Source organism: Neophocaena asiaeorientalis, unplaced genomic scaffold, assembly GCF_003031525.2.
Source record: "Neophocaena asiaeorientalis asiaeorientalis breed wild unplaced genomic scaffold, Neophocaena_asiaeorientalis_V1.1 scaffold240, whole genome shotgun sequence".
Lineage (NCBI taxonomy): Eukaryota > Metazoa > Chordata > Mammalia > Artiodactyla > Phocoenidae > Neophocaena > Neophocaena asiaeorientalis.
Genome location: NW_020185331.1, coordinates 4,336,876 through 4,354,628, shown reverse-complemented (window position 1 = coordinate 4,354,628; position 17,753 = coordinate 4,336,876). Strand labels below are relative to the sequence as shown.

Here is a 17,753-nt window from a genome sequence, read left to right as displayed (position 1 = left end):
CCTCACATATGAATTTAAATTTACCAGATATGGAGAAGCTGTGTACCTGTGAGACTAGAACACAGTCTTAAAAAGGCCTTCCTAATTATGAATTTACCAGAGAGATTAGAATGACCCAAAGCAAATTAATACATACTTCTTTTTCATAACTTTCTATAAAAACATTTTCACTATTCTGTTTCAGTACAGAAAACAAAAGATCTTTAAAGTTATTGGCTTAAGATAAGGACTCCAGAGTACAAGACTATGACCAAATTTTTCTAACATTGACATTCTGGTTTTCTTAATTACCAAATACTTGTGTTGTATTTTTCTTTCATTTGTATCAACATAAGTCCTGAATATTTGGTCTATGGCTGACTTTACTGTAAAGACTGTTGAATTTGAATGAGTAAGAACAATTTTCTTTAAAAAAAAAAATCACACAAAATATTCAACATTAGCAGGCAGCATGGCATCATAATACCTAGATGCCACATGTTTTCTGTACCAAAAAGTCATTTTTAAGACCCATCTACAGTAATCAACCAACTTAGTAAACAAATTTATGCATACAGCCAGGTGGTATCTTTATTCTCCCCATAACAGTACAAAAAGTAAGGTTGTTCACTTACATTTCTTTTGCTAATTATTAAAAATCACCTTATGCTAAGTAAGGAGAATTCCTATATTTTTGAAGTGTTCATTTACTCGGTAAGAATAAAACTGCAATTATTCAGATTAGGTTTTACAAACTCAATCTCCTATACCTGTACTTAAAGGCCTTTTAAATCATGCCACAAAGAAATTATTTGGTTATACCGGCATTTCATTTTCTTAAAATCAAGTCAAATCCCACTGCAATAAGCTCTAAGGGACTGTCCAAACTCTTTTATTGCACTAGAATTTATTGCATTAAATATTGTTTGAAATAACTAGGCCACCAGCTGAGGCCTGGGAATCATGGGGTTACACAACGATTTTTGATGATGGGGTTGGCCTATACACAAACTTCAAATGATCACAGTACTCATTGGGAGGATTAGGCTTTATGTATTTCTGAAAGAGAGAGGGAGGGGAGAAAGGGAAAAGAGAGGAAAAAGAAAAAGAAAGCTTGATTGCAACTAGAGGAGTAAACAGAAGTTGAAGCAGTCTTCCATTTTGATGAAAGGCATTTGCAACACTTTTTTTCCAGTATGGATTTACACATTTGTTCACAGCAGTTGCTATGACTCAACAGAGGACAGTATCATGTTAATAATCCACATATTAAGGCAGGCTGGCTGCCATATGAGCAATTAGCTCTTATCCCTCACTTCACAGGCAAAAAGAGCAAAAGAAGCCACAGAGTAAAATCCTTTGATTGGGAGGTGGAGGATGATGAGACAAATCCTCACACTGGACTTCTGGAACATCCCCCTCTCTACAGATATGTTTGCTCTAACAATGAGATCAAAAGGGAGTGCTCTCTGGGGCTTTCTTCTTAACTGAGAGGGAAACTCTCTTTATGAAAAGATCCCCTGATATCAAACGGTATTTCAACTACTACAAACCAAGTATCCCAGCCCTCCTTGGGTACTCCTTTATTTAACTTTTGTGTAGGAATAGAGAAAAGAAAACTACTTGCTCATTAGAAAGAGAATAAATGCCTACATAAATAAATGGAACCACATTACATCTGACTTCCTGGGCACCACAGACCCATAGAGAAGAAACTCCTTTCCAGCAGTGTGTTTATTTCACTATTTGCAAATGGCTGGCTGACTGGCAGCTACAATATATGAAATAAATAACCATTTCAAAGATCAGGTGTCACGTTCCCAGGTAAGAAACAAAAATGAACATAATCTACCCTCCCCATTCAGTTTATTGAATTTAGCAGAATAGGTTTACTGGCTATCTGATTGCTTGATGCGTTTGTGAGGACATATTCTGTGATGGTGTGGTTATTATTTAGGTTAGATAAGAAATTCTTCCCCTTTCTCTCAGGACATCAGTATTAAGAGTTACATATTCACAAGAAGGTTCCAAAACTAATATTTCTGGAGCAAGTGAAATGTGACAAGAAATTGTGAACTGGGGAGTGATGAGTATAGCTAATTTTTTTCTTCTTCCAAGAAAATTAACTACCTGATCTTACAATCTAACTTAGCACAAGCCAAGATGCAAACTAGTAAATCTCAAATGCACACTGACATTTGATGTGATGAATACACTGTCCACTTTTAGACACCAATCTTAAAATCAGCACATCAGATTCTAATATAAAACGTTTTTACAGATTTACAAACTAGCCCCAAAAATTTCTGTTCCAAGATAAGCTAAGAGAAAGGGAGATTCAAATTCATGCATTGTTATATCCCAGTGCGCTACAATATCTAGGCATAACACTATACAGGCACATATGGTAGGCTTTCATTTTCTAACTCCTTTACAAAATGTTAGCTAACTTGTTGAAGGAATCTTTGACGTGTTTGCTGGGTACCTGAACCATTTACTAGCCTAAGCTGTCTGATCTAAGTCACATGAGTCACATATGACCTACTACTACTAAATAACAGCATAAAGGGGATGAGTAGGGCTCCCCTGGTGGCGCAGCGGTTGAGAGTCCGCCTGCCAATGCAGGGGACACGGGTTCGTGCCCCGGTCCGGGAAGATCCCAAATGCCGCGGAGCGGCTGGGCCCGTGAGCCATGGCCACGGAGCCTGTGCGTCCGGAGCCAGTGCTCCGCAACGGGAGAGGCCACAACAGTGAGAGGCCCGCATACCGCAAAAAAAAAAAAAGGGACGAGTATTTTACAAATCTTTCAAAACAAAAAAACTCTAGTTCTCTCTTCTCTTTCCCCATCTTCTCTTTTTTAAAAAGAATCTTCTGGGCTTCCCTGGTGGCGCAGTGGTTGGGAGTCCGCCTGCCGGTGCAGGGGACACGGGTTCATGCCCCGGTCCGCGAGGATCCCACATGCCGCAGAGCGGCTGGGCCCGTGAGCCATGGCCGCTGAGCCTGCACGTAAGAACTTTCTTCCCTATGCCTATACCAAAGGACAGATTCTAGTCAGGCAAAATTAAGCATTGTTTAAAGAGCCTATTTATGAAAATTAACTTATATTTAAGCAAGTCAACATTAATATTTGGATTTTGACTGAAAGTATTCAATGGATTACTTTAAAACACTGTTTTTATGGTCAGTCGATACTATCTCTCATAACTGACTTACATTCACACACCACAGTTTCCAACTACAACACAAGAACATTAAATATAAAAACTTCTACTAAAGGGCAAAAGGGCAACGGCATTCATGTACTCATGCTCAGGTAGTGTTCAATCATTTGCAATTAAATGTGGAAGAAATATGGGAATTTCAACACCACAGTTTTTAGATCAACCCCTCAGTTTTATGGATATTTATAGCATGTGTCCAGTCTCGCAGAACTCCATCTTCCTCCACCCCATTTGTAAAAGAAACTGCTCTTAAACCACTTTAACACATTGTTACTGAGATACTTCTTTTACACAGTACCTACCAAGCAGCAGATCAATACTCTAACACAGAGATTCCGATTCTATTACCACAAAAACCTGTGCAAACAGCCAGATGCTGAACAAAGAGCACAGCTTTCATTCCTAACATGTCTCCACTCCACTGGGAAGAAATATTTTGCTATGGTGGGCAAATAGAAGTTGGGAAAGAAATAATGGCATTTAAAATAATTAAGAAGCTTTGATTATAGAGAAAGTTTGAAGGATATAGCTAAAACAAATTTCACCTACAAGATGCTTATCATTATCACCAAACCCATCTGTTCATCTGCAGTCACAATGCTTCATTTGATGCTTTACAAATTGCCATGACATTACGCGTTTATGTTGCAGTTCAACACTTAAGACTAAAATGATACAGAAAAGAGATTATAGAAAAGAATGAAAATAAAGCATTGGGTAAGAAATGAGGGAAAGAGAAGGGAAAGAGGAGAAAATGAAAACATTTTACTGTTCTTTTAAAGCCACTTTCAGTTAAAATTTTGTGACTTCAATTTCCTTCTAAATGTGCTACCAAAAAAGCTTTATTCACAAGCTTTTCATATAGTTATTGTATTTATCTTTCCTTCCTACCATTATTATGATCTGAGGCAATAAAACTGAGTTGAAATATAATTAGAAAGGACAGAGATCTGTCTATATGCAATGATACTAGCAACTTGTGGCACCAGAGGGATTTAACTTCTGTCTAAAACCAATTCTCCCTGTCCTTTCTTACATTACATACTTCTGATTGACTAAGGCTGCAGTACATCCTTTCTAGACCAGCTTTAATTATTTTCACAACTGTGGTTGCTATGACAACAGGATGCAGCTTATCTGTGCTGTTTTCATTTTCTCCATTTGAGTTGCCATAACAACACAATCATCCTGCCTTTCTCCAATATGTAACAACTTTCTCTTAGGATTGTATTCTTAAGGACACTGGACTTCCCCATGAAGAAAGTAACAAAATTTACATAAGAATTTTATTTAAGTAATAAAAATCCATTTTAAAATCTTTTGAGGGAAGAGTTAATTTGATAGGAACTTTCATCATAAAAAAAAAAAATTTTTTTAAACCTGATACCTGAAACCTGAAACCTAAAGACTATCTACCATTAGCAGTGACTTACTTTTACACAGACTTCCCCAAGCAAAAGATAGCAGTATCATCACGATTATGAGCTGTGGCAAACTGTTCATTAATACCTGTCCCAAGTAGAAAAATAAAGAATGAATACAGTTCTATACTGCATGCTTTGATGTGGTAATCCAACATCATTTGTTAGGAATACCAGAACTCTAAGTAGTGGGCTTTATACTAGGTAAACTCCATTTTAAAATCTTTACCTTCAATTCAAGGCTTTCCATGGTAGTAGAATCCTGAAGAAGTTCATACACTTCAAATTCTTTTATAGTATAAATTGGGTATTTATAAAAACTCCTATTTATAGAAACAAAGAAAAGCATTTATTGTTCTAAATCGGCAACACAAATTTTTAAAAATATTTTGGCTACTAGATCACCATATCCATTACTAGGACCATCATGTCACTACATAAAAGTGTGTTTTAAAAAAAAAAAAAAACAACTATCAATTGTTACAACCATTTCTTGTACCAGTATTTGCTATAACAGGACTCCGTATATGCAAAAGGTTATTTTAATTTAATAGCTTAAATCACTAAATTCAGATCTTTTAAGCCCTTTGATCAGCTGACCAAGATACATTAAAATCTCTCCCATAGTGGGAATTCTATGGAGGTCCAGTGGTTAGGACTCCACGTTTCCACTGCAAAGGGCACGGGTTTGATCCCTGGTTGGGGACCTAAAATCCTGCAAGCCGAGCAGCACAGCCCCCAAAAAAATTCTCCCATAGTATAAATATCCATGAATATGTATATATATTTATTGCTTATAAACAAAACATGGAAATATTACTATTTGAGGAGAAAATATGCAAATGTTACTAATGTTACTAAGATCCCCCTTAGTTCCCTAAGGCATCTAAAAGATTATTTATAATATGTAGTATTTTTATAGGATTGAACTAATTTTCACATATTAATGTAACAAGACACATTTTAATTTTAATCACAGCTGAGATAATTTAATAAATTTTGTAGTTTGCAGTGAACTGAAAAAGATGATTTATTTAACCAAACCTGAGGATCATAGCAGGATCATTTTCTTAAGTTCATTTTTTAAAGAAAAATTCCACTACTCTTCCAACCTCTGAAATAACAATTTAACAATTTGGTTTTTAGCCAGTTTTTTTAAAGACTAAAGAGGAAGGGCTTCCCTGGTGGCGCAGTGGTTGAGAGTCCGCCTGCCGATGCAGGGGACACGGGTTCGTGCCCCGGTCCGGGAAGATCCCACATGCCGCAGAGCGGCTGGGCCCGTGAGCCATGGCTGCTGAGCCTGCGCGTCCGGAGCCTGTGCTCCACAACGGGAGAGGCCACAACAGTGAGAGGCCCGCGTACCGCAAAAAAAAAAAAAAAAAAAAAGAGGAGAGGGTTGGCAAATGTAAACAGCAAAAATAATGACTGGATCAAGATCTGTTTTTGTTTAATTAATTAATTAATTTATTTAGTTTTGGCTGAGTTGGGTCTTCACTGCTACACGTGGGCTTTCTCTAGTTATGGCAAGCAGGGGCTACTCTTCGTTGCGGTGCAAGGGCTTCTCACCAGGGTGGCTTCTCTTGTTGTGGAGCATGAGCTCTAGGCATGCGGGCTCCAGTAGTTGCGGCATGGGGGCTCAGTAGTTGTGGCTTGCAGGCTCTAGAGCGCAGGCTCAGTAGTTGTGGCATACGGGCTTAGTTGCTCCACAGCATGTGGGATCTTCCCAGACCAAGGCTGAATGAACCCTGACAGCGGATTCTTAACCACTGCACCACCAGGGTAGTCCAAGATCTTTTCTTCAGAATCTTTTCCATACAAGAAAATGAGAACTCCAAAACAATGATAATTAAAAAAAAAAAAAAGGTAGCTAGAGCAAATGGGTAGTTATACTACTTAAAGGATTGGTTGAGAGAGGGGGAATGGCAGCACAGAGGGTACTGACAGAAAAGGAGAGAAACTAGCACCAAATGGATTCCAATCCTGGGCAACCTGGATAGACTCTCACATGAAAATGAAACCAACAAACTGGGCTAAAATCGTACACAAAAGCCCATCTCTCTCTAACCCTGCTTTCTTCTTTCCATAGTACTGGTAGGGAACCTCAAGAAAATCCTTTCTAAGGCTTAAACTGCCAAGTAACTGTTACCTTGCAATGACTTAATAAATTAGCTGAAGCCAGTAGGTCCTAGGCTATAAGCAAAATGATGTAATTTTATTATAGTGCAATAATGTGAATTTAGGTGCTAATGCTGTTGAAATTGGAGTCTCAAGACTGGATTTTTGTGATGCACTTTGATAGGATTGGTGAATTATCTGTGCATGTGTGGCTTGGCATTCTTGGTAACAGCCACGATTCATCCAGAACACCTCTCAAAAGACAGGCTCTGGCCTCATCACCAGGGCAGTCTGCCGCGAACAGACACGCATTCAGATCTATGCTATTGCTATCACACCTGCTGGAACTCACTGGTGGAATTGCTATTCCTGCCCTAATGTCTAGCCACGCACTCCATAGGGACTTGCAGGCTACTGGGACATGCCCCTACCAACTCTTCTCGAGTGCTATATCCTGTCCAAAGTGGTAAGAATTTAAACCCTTACTCTCTCCAGGTTAGGGCCTTCCTTATTTCTCTTCTCTGTTCCTAAGATAAGTAGTTATGCTCTACTCATAATTAGTGAGTCTGTGATCTCTGTGTGTTTGTAGAGAGGAGGAGAGTGGGGGAAGAACCTGCTTTTAGCTTTACTTTTGATACTACTGCGCTGGTCAAAGAGTTCATTCAGATATATAATTGAGTATTTAAAAGGACCAAAAACCCTTATCTCATGAATAAACTAGTGTCCCCAATATAAGCAAAGTGAAGTCCACAAGCCAGGCGAACTGAATACTTCAAAATGGTACTTTTCCTGTGATTTTAAGAGGTAAGAATTCTATATATACACAAGAGATCTAAATGTACTTCTACATTCCAAGGTATGATGTAGTGATTTATAAAGCTTAATTATATCAGTCACTGGCAATTGGATCTGGAAAGGTCCAATTTCCAAAACTTAAAAATAATTTTATTGCTATTTGAACCATTCTGAATAACTTTTCCAAACTGAAAGAATACATTATCATAAAAAAATAAGTTATCAAAGAGTCATCTTCTTTAATAAGAAATTATAATGTACCTTTAGTCATCAATCTCCACCCCTAGCCCTACAAGAATATTAATCTTCCAAAGAGAATTGAAATGGAAACATCTTTTTGTCCAGCTAAACAATGTCCATATTCTGTAAAATCTTTAATTTATTTATTATAACATTAGAATAAAGGAAGACCTAGGTATGGATTCCAAAGCATATACTTAGTTTTAGAAGGGCACAACATACAGTAGAAGAAGTTTGCATTATACTGCTATGCTTGTTTTAAAGATTAGTTTTCTCAAATGCCTTTCAATGATGTATGAAATTTGAAGAGAATGTGAAAGGCAAAGAACTCAATTCTACCATAAGGCATCTTCCTCCTATGTGTTAGACCAGTTGGTTTCCAAAGTGCACATGCCAGGAGGTAGGCAGGATGATCCTTTGGTGTACAGGGGGAAAAAAATTAAACTTCTATTAAAATTAATTTGATATTAAAAAGAAATTAATGTTTTCTGATTTTTATAATATAGACTAACACTTGTTCCCTCATTTAAAAAAAAAAAAAGTTCATCTGTGTCATCTTTCTTTTAGATTCTGCATATAAGTGCTATCATATGATATTTGTCTTTCTCTTACTTCACTTAGTATGATAATCTCCAGGTCTATCCATGTTGCTGCAAATGGCATTATTTCATTCTTTTTAATGGCTAAGTAATATTCCATTGTATATATGTACCACATCTTTATCCATTCATCTGTCAATGGACATTTAGGTTGCTTCCATGTCTGTAAACAGTACTACAATGAACACTGGGGTGCATGTATCCTTTTGGACCATGTTTTTCTCCAGATATATGCCCAGAAGTGGGACTGCTGGATCATATGGTAACTCTATTTTTAGGTTTTTTTTTTTAATTTTTTTTTTATTTTTAGTTTTTTAAGGAACCTCCATATTGTTCTCCATAGTGGCTGTACCAATTTACATTCCCACCAACACTGTAGGAGGGTTTCCTTTTCTCTACACCCTCTCCATCATTTACTGTTTATAAAATAGATTTTTTGATGATGGCCATTCTGACTGGTGTGAGGTGATATTTCATTGTAGTTTTAATTTGTATTTCTCTAATAATTAGAGATGTCAAGCATCTTTTTCATGTGTCTACTGACCATCTGTATGTCTTCTTTGGAGAAATGTCCATTCAGGTCTTCTGCCCATGTTTTTATTGGGTTGTTTGTTTTTTGGATATTGAGCCGCATGAGCTGTTTGTAAATTTTGGAGACTAATTCCTTGTCAGTCGCATCATTTGAGACTATTTTCTCCCATTCTGTGGGTTGTCTTTTCATTCTGTTTATGGTTTCCTTTGCTGTACAAAAGCTTTTGAGTTTAATTATGTCCCATTTGTTTATTTTTGTTATTATTTCCATTACTCTGGGAGATGAATTGAAAAAGATACTGCTGCAATTTATTTCAAAGAGTGTTCTGCCTATGTTTTCCTCTAAGAGTTTTATAGTACCCGGTCTTACATATAGGTCTTTAATCCATTTTCAGTTTATTTTTGTGGTGGTGTTTAAGAATGACTCCCAAGACTGAACCAGGACGAAACAGAAAATATGAACAGACCAATCATAAGTCCTGAAATTGAAACTGTGATTAAAACTCTTCCAACAAACAAAAGTCCAGGACCAGATGGCTTCACAGGTGAATTCTATCAAACATTTAGAGAAGAGCTAACACCCATCCTTCTCAAACTCTCCCAAAAAACTGCAGAGGAAGAAACACTCCCAAACTCATTCTATGAGGCCACCGTCACCCTGATACCAAAACCAGACAGATATTACAAAAAAAGAAAATTACAGACCAGTAACATTGATGAACACAGACGCAAAAATCCTCAACAAAATACTACCAAACAGAATCCAACAACACATTAAAAGGATTGTAATTTTACAATCCTGATCAAGTGGGGTTTATCCCAGGGATGCAAGCGAGTCTTTAATATACGCAAATCAATCAATGTGATACACCATATTAACAAATTAAAGAAGAAAAACCATATGATCATCTCAATAGATGCAGAAAAAGCTTTTGACAAAATTCAACACCCATTTATGATAAAAACTCTCCAGAAAGTGGGCACAGAGGGAACCTACTTCAACATAATAAAGCCCATATATGACAAACCTACAGCTAACATCATACTCAATGGTGAAATGCTGAAAGCATTTCCTCTAAGATCAGGAACAAGACAAGGATGCCCACTCTCTCCACTTTTATTCAACGTAGTTTTGGAAGTCCTAGCCACAGCAATCAGAAAAGAAAAAGAAATAAAAGCAATCCAAATTGGAAAAGAAGTAAAATTGTCACTGTTTGCAGATGACATGATACTATACATAGAGAATCCTAAAGATGCCACCAGAAAACTACTAGAGCTAATCAATGAATTTGGTAAAGCTGCAAGATACAAAATTAATGCACAGAAATCTCTTGCATTTCTATACACTAACAACGAAAGATCAGAAAGAGAAATTAAGGAAACAACTCCATTCACCACTGCAACAAAAAGAATAAAATACCTAGGAATAAACCTACCTAAGGAGGTAAAAGACCTGTACTGTGAAAACTGTAAGATGCTGATGAAAGAAATTGAAGACGACACAAACAGATGGAAAGATATACCATATGCTTGGATTGGAAGAATCAATATTGTGAAAATGACTATACTACCCAAGGCAATCTATAGATTCAATGCAATCCCTATCAAACTACCAATGGCATTTTTCACAGAACTAGATCAAAAAATTTTTTTAATTTGTATGGAGACACAAAAAAGACCCCAAATAGCTAAAGCAATCTTGAGAAAGAAAAACGGAGCTGGAGGAATCAGGCTCTCTGCCTTCAGACTATACTACAAAGCTACAGTCATCAAAAGTGTGGTACTGGCACAAAAACAGAAATATACATCAATGGAACAGGTCAGAAAGCCCAGAAAGAAACCAATGCACCTATGGTCAATTAATCTACGACAAAGGAGGCAAGACTATACAATGGAGAAAAGACAGTCTCTTCAATAAATGGTGATGGGAAAACTGGACAGCTACATGTTAAAAAATGAAGCTAGAACATTCTTTAACACCATACACAAAAAATGGTTCCATCATTTGATCTGATATTAGACAGTCAAATGTGTCACCTACGAACCAACTGTTCCACTGGCAGACTGGGAGTTCCATAATACAAAGGGGTTGGCAGTTATGGCCCCTCATTCGTTCACTGTTTTTTGATTATTTTTTCTACTTTTCAAATTTGTTCTAATTAAAAAAAAAAAAAAACACCTCACTTAGGGACGTCCCTGGTGGTCCAGTGGCTAAGACTCCGTGCTCCCAGTGCAGGGGGCCCAGGTTCAATCCCTGGTCAGGGAACTAGATCCCACATGCCACAACCAAGAGTTCACATACTGCAACTAAAAGAAAAAGATCCTGCCTGTTGCAACAAAGATCCTGCACTCAGCAACGAACATCCCACGTGCCGCAACTAAGACCTGGCACAGCCAAATGTAAAAAAAAAAAAAAAAAAAAAAAAAAAAGCTCATTTATGAAAAATTATCATATGGACATCAAAACTGAAAAACAGTGTTGTTAGATTTACTTCCTACAATGACTTCATGAGGTAGGATGTGTGGTTTATCATTACCGCTGTTTTACAAGATGAGAAATAGGAAGAAAGTATAGACAGGAAACAGAACCAAGGGCTAAGGAACTCCAGCATTTGTCTAAGGGTCAAATGGTTATTAAACCATCTGGCTCAAGAGAGTGCTCTTTCATTATACACCATTGCCTCTTAACATTTAAAAAACAAAACAAACAAACAAAAAAGCCATCTTCCCTACCAAAGGTTTTCAAATTTTAGTATTTAATCCATGGTAGGTGTCTTCCAGAAAACTCCTTATAGAATCCAATTTAAACTAATCTCCAAGAAACAAGAAAAAGTGGTGGCCTCCAGGGAGGGAAAATAAATGCTACAAAGATGAGTAAAGAGATTTTCTGATATATACCCTTTTGTATTTTTTGAATTTTGTACTGTGTTGCATGTTTTACATATTCAAAAACAAATATTTTTATAACTCCATATTTTGATTTCTATCAATAGTTAACTTCTATATATCAAGGCTTATTATAAAGCTATGTGAATAAAGCTGCATGGTACTGATACAGGGATAAATAAATAGAAAAGTATACAGAATAATGAATCCAAAATCAAACCAATGCACCTAAGGACATGATTTATGATGGAGGTAGCTCTGCAGATCAGTGGAGAATACATATTCTTCCATTAGATGATGCTTGGGACACTGGAAATCCATATGGAAAAAAATGAAATGAAATTCCTTCCTCACAAACGCAAAGATCAATTCTAGAGAGACTAACATTCTAAATGTAAAAGGCAAAACTATCAAGCTTCTAGTGGAAAATATGAGACTATTTTCATAACCTTAGGGTAGAAAAGGCTTTCTTAAAGAAGTCATAGAAGCACTAATTAAACACCCACACACACACCCTTCAATTCATCTATCAATCACATCCAGTGGAAGAAACACAGCTCAACCACAAACAAAACAAAAAGAGTCAAAAGTTAACCAACTAGGCTCTGATTAGGGAAATGTGGGCTCTAATCCAGGCTGTCATCAACTGTAACCTTGAACGAGTCACATGACCTCTTTGGGTCTCAGTTTGCTCTTTTTTTTTTTAAGTAGAAGTGTTATATAACTTTTATTTTATATATGTCCACAGATGCTTGTATAACATACAATGACTACTTCTGAAGCTCATAGTGTTTTTTTCCATGGCACAAAGAGACAGACAGGTTAGTGACACACACATGTTACAATGACTCTGGGTGGAGACCTAGAGAGCACACATTCCAGAGGGAGGGCCGTGGTACCTGCACAGCGACTGCCCCACTAAACCACTGCAGGAGGACAATGGAGAGGCAAGGCCCGAACCATTGTGGGCAGAGGCACCCAGTCACCACAATCAAATGACTTATTTGAAAAAAACCTCATTACGAGGGACCCAAAGCTGTTCTGCTTTTTCCATTTTAAGTTATTACAGTGTAATAAAACTTTACTCTTTACCAAATCTTAGGCCAGTGTTTTACTTGGATGGTTCTTAAATACAAATATTGACTTTTGTTTGCCCTTAGTGCTCACGTAAGAAATCAGTTCCTTGTAAAATATGTCTGATAACAGAGCTTGGACCAGCCCACACTTTGTCATTGTCAGCTCATGGCTGTATGCAACTAACAGTATCACTCACCATGGAATGTTTCAAGAACTTGTTCATATCCCAGGGAAGCAAAGACTATAAACTACAAGTGCAAAGTTGGAGGAAATGTGAAAGTAGAGAGACGGCCAGAAACGTTTGGTCATAAGGTGTAGAAGCCCCAGCTAATCAGACTGTTCCACAAAGTTACTCTTCACATAAACATTTAAAAAAAAGAACTTACATGATGGCTTTTCCAATCCTACAGAAAACATCACAACTGACATTCACTTTAATTTTCTAAAAAAGTTCAACCCAAACAGCAGGGTTGGTGTTTAAAACTTAAACTGTATAAAATATTTACAAAACATTATTTAAGTCCCATCCTTAGCACTTAATAAAATCCAAATGGCCTAATATGAAAGTTTCCCACACAACAGTTTAAAAAGCATCCACCTGATACATGATTTTTAGGTTCGGTCATGATTGTTTTAAAGTTTTATTGTAGGCTTTGTTGCTGGATACAAAATAAAGGCATACAACTGTCACAAGTAAGGCAGGATGTACAAAGTATGAGCAGTAAAAACCATTTCAAAATATAAACTCGTTTTTTGGGAACACACTCTATCAAAGGCTGCCTGTATTAATAGTTTTGGCATAAAACAGTAACGTTTCCCTCGAAGAGCAGACAAAACCCATCCTGGGCTTCCCTGGTGGCGCAGTGGTTAAGAATCCGCCTGTCAATGCAGGGCACACGGGTTCAAGCCCTGGTCCAGGAAGATCCCACATGCCGCGGAGCAATGAAACACGTGCGCCACAACTACTAAGCCTGCGCTCTAGAGCCGCGAGCCACAACTGCTGAGCCTGTGTGCCACAGCTACTGAAGCCCGCACGCCTGGAGCCTGTGCTCCGCAACAAGCCACCGCAATGAGAAGCCTGCACACCACAACGAAGAGCAGCCCCTGCTCGCCGCAACTAGAGAAAGCCCGCGCACAGCAATGAAGACTCAACCCAGCCAAAAATGAACAAATAAATTTATATTTAAAAAAAAAGCCCATCCATACTTTAACACACAACCGAATCTCCTTGGAACTACTCTACCAGCCTAGTCTCAACCACCCACATTCGTCACCACTCCCCCTGTGCGTCATGGACACAGAGGAGACAGGGAGGTAGGTAACCGAGAATGTCCGTCCCACACAAGCGCCGTGCAGACAGCAGGGATCCAGTGCGGGCCACCCAGGCCCCACGGGCACACATCCTCATCCACAGTCGCACACGTCCCTTAAACTAACATGAACACACACACTGACTGGACCCAAAGGGATCTGCACGTCCTCTTGGTCTACTCGCTGAAGGCCGCGCCACACTGTGTAAGAATCAGAGGCATAGACAGGAAGGGATTTCCAGGTGACAGCTACATTGACAGCAGGTGAGCCATCCTGAGGCTGCTGGTGTGAGCGGTGGTCCTGTCTGAACGCCAGAACAGAGTCTGGGGCCGTGTTTAATTTCTTCTAAGCAAAGGGCAGGGCATCCGCTGGGGGCAGTAAGCCCCGCTTAATGGGGCAGAAGGCCGAGGAGGAAGGAATGGAGCCCACCGGGCAGTGGTTTGTGCACTATGCCTGTGAGCAGGCCAGGCGGCCTTCCCAGGATGGAGTGGGTCAACAAGGAGGGCAGGGGAAGGGGCAGCTTTGCCCTTGGTCAGACCCTGCGGGGTCCCAACAAGCACCAGACCACAGATCAGCTGAAGGGACAACAGGCCTGCCCCTTCAACAGATCTGGGCAATGTAGATCCGCCCGCTCGTCATCCTCGTCCAGGTGGTGGGAGCAACCGGCCACCCCACCTGTGGCCTCCAGAAGCGCGCTGTCAGGTCCCCGGTCATCCTGGGCCTCATACAGCAAAATATTCAGGGTCTCCTCATAGATCCGGGCTTCAGGGAACTCCACCTTGGTCTGTTTCTTCTCCGTGGTGTAGACGATAGAGGTACAGCAGACTTCAGCGATCCTGTGGCCCTGGCTGTAGAAGGACCAGCAGCAGATTTCATCCCCAATGACATCCTTTATGAACAGGACCCTTCCATCAAAGCACAGAGACAGTTTATCAAACAGTTCGATGTTCTTCAACATATTGTCGTCAGAATTGCTGGTATACGAGTATTTGTTGTTACTTCTGTTGTAGGGCAACTTCACGGCTGGCTTATTTGAAGTCACTATAAGTTTCTGTTCTTCCTTGGATGAGGTGATAACAGGAACTCTGCAGAAAGGCTCATAAGTATCTTTGTTTTGCAGGGCTGCCTGGAACTCTTCCACCAGGCCCTGGACGAGGTAGTACTTGGTTTCTTCCTGCAGCTCCTCAATCTCCCGGTGGCTCTCGGGCAAGGGGACTGCCCCGTCACAAAGGTAATTGAGTATCGTACCATAGAGCTTCCCACACTGGTCAATGAGGATCCAGCCTTCACTGTCCGTGAGCATCTCTATGCACCTGCTGAACACGGCCTTCAGCCTAGTGTCCTGCTTGGTCAGCGTCTGCATGGTGGTGTAGTACAGGGCTCCGCCCACGTTCAGCTTCATGTACTTGGATCTGGGGCTCGTGCCCTTGAATGAAGTGGTGTGGGTCGCAGCCACTGGTACTGCTGAGCTCACCACACTTTCTCCTGATATCTCTTCCATGAAAAGCTGGAGGACACTGGAGTCTCCAAACCCGGACTGAGAGACACAGGAAACACCCAGCTCGCATGAGCCTGGGGCGGAGGCGAGGCCTTCGCTCATTTTTAAAAGGAAGAAGTCATAGTCTATGATTCAAACAAGGCCTTTTGCCCAAAGTGTACTACTACTGATCTAAAATGACCGCAAACCACTGTTTTTTGAATGAGCTAAGTAGGTGGACAGATTCCCAGTGTTGATACCTTAAGAGGATGAAGAAAAAGGGAAAACGATGTTTCCCAGCCCTCCCAGAGCTGAAGAGTCTAAATAACTGAACATGTTGACAGTGTTTAAGGCTCACCGTGATACAAAAGAGTGTATTCCCAATCTCCTAGATGTAAAGTGCACTTACTAGGGTAAATTGACGTTGCTGGGCATTTGCTTGGTCATACTCTTTCTTTAATAAAACTGATAAAAGTAGAAACAGCATGGAAATATCAGTAGCATAGCAAATAAAGTATTAAGTGTAACTATCCATATATCCCTGACAAGTAAAATTCTATCATCACAGATAGGGATAAATTGTGGCTGCTTGCCTGGGTGGCTAGGGGGATTAGAAAATTAAGAACAGGACATTCCAGTAGGATGTTTGATACCCACCAGTCAAGTCTGTACCCTTTTTCCTGATACTACCAAATAACATAATATTTCATTAGCTTCTCAAAATGCCATTTTATGATGAAGCTCAGACCTGATAGTCATACCCTTATTAAAGTCACAACTACTTATGTTGAAATGGTAATTATCAACAAATTTTAAATTAAAATACATTATGTAACAACACTAAAATAAGGCTAGATCGGGACCCATGGATAGGATTCAAGGATCTCTGAACCTCTTGAAATCACGTACAAAAGGTATACTCATGTGCATGTCTGGGGAGAGTATCTCATGACATACAAAAGATTTTCAGTGAGGTCCATGAACAAAAAAGTTTATGAAGCCTCGACTTAGATAACCCCTCTAGACTCAAAGCCCACACAAAATTAGTGACATCTCAGTCAAAGCAAATAACTGACCCACTTATTAAGGAAGTAGAACTTTGTCTCCTTCTGATTCATGGCATTTTCTCTTAATCCAAGTTCAATAAAAGTCAGTCTCACTTTAAAATAAAAATTTTTTAAACTTCATGGCTTCAATTAAAACTTCAGCCCAATAGTGCCCTCCAGGGTTTCCCTGGTGGCGCAGTGGTTACGAATCCGCCTGCCAATGCAGGGGACACGGGTTCGAGCCCTGGTCCGGGAAGATCCCACATGCCGCGGAGAAACTACGCCCGTGCGCCACAACTATTGAAGCCCGCACGCCTAGAGCCCATGCTAGGCAACAAGAGAAGCCACCGCAATGAGAAGCAGGCGCACCGCAACATAGAGTAGCCCCCGCTCGCTGCAACTAGAGAAAGCCTGCGTGCATCAATGAAGACCCAATGCAGCCAAAAATAAAAAAATAGTGCCCTCCAATTTCAAAACTCAAATTTTAACTACAACATATTCTATTTCTCAATAAGAAAGAGAATCTCTTCTTTAATCCTTTCTACCAGGCATCATTCTTTCTAGGTTCTGGGTACATTTTCACATCAATTGAAAACAAGATCTCACTCTTTCTTACTGGTTTACATAATTAATTGGAATTGTTAGTCCAAATTCATCAATCCCTGAGCCTTTTTTATTTATTTATTTTTGGCTGTGTTGGGTCTTCATTGCTGCGCGTGGGCTTTCTCTAGTTGCAGTGAGCGGGGGCTACTCTTCATTGCGGTGCGTGGGCTTCTCATTGCGGTGGCTTCTCTTGTTGTGGAGCACGGGCTCTAGGCACGCGGGCTCAGTTATTGTAGCACGTGGGCTCAGTAGTTGTGGCTTGTGGGCTCTAGAGCACAGGCTCAGTAGTTGTGGTGCAAGGGCTTAGTTGCTCCGCAGCATGTGGGATCTTCCTGGACCAGAGCTCGAACCCATGTCCCCTACATTGGCAGGCGGATTCTCAACCACTGAGCCACCAGGGGAGTCCCAATCCCTGAGCCTTGAAAAAAGCTACTAGTCAAATCCTAGTCTGG

At 39.8% G+C, this 17,753-nt stretch overlaps 1 protein-coding gene and 1 pseudogene across 8 annotated transcripts in view; both read right to left on the bottom strand.

Moving 5' to 3' along the window:
* The window catches only part of BTRC (beta-transducin repeat containing E3 ubiquitin protein ligase), a 179,474-nt gene that overhangs the window by 139,340 nt on the left and 22,381 nt on the right, over positions 1-17,753 (bottom strand). The window contains exon 1 of one of the 8 annotated variants that reach the window (XM_024734945.1): positions 4,851-4,924. The exons of the other annotated variants lie outside the window; for them this stretch is intronic. Within the exon in view, the coding sequence (XP_024590713.1) occupies positions 4,851-4,871 (21 nt within the window). The 5' untranslated portion in view covers positions 4,872-4,924. Of the gene's footprint in view, positions 1-4,850; positions 4,925-17,753 lie in introns of those variants that run through there. 8 annotated transcript variants of the gene reach the window in all.
* LOC112392927 (BTB/POZ domain-containing adapter for CUL3-mediated RhoA degradation protein 3 pseudogene) lies at positions 14,747-15,676 on the bottom strand (annotated as a pseudogene).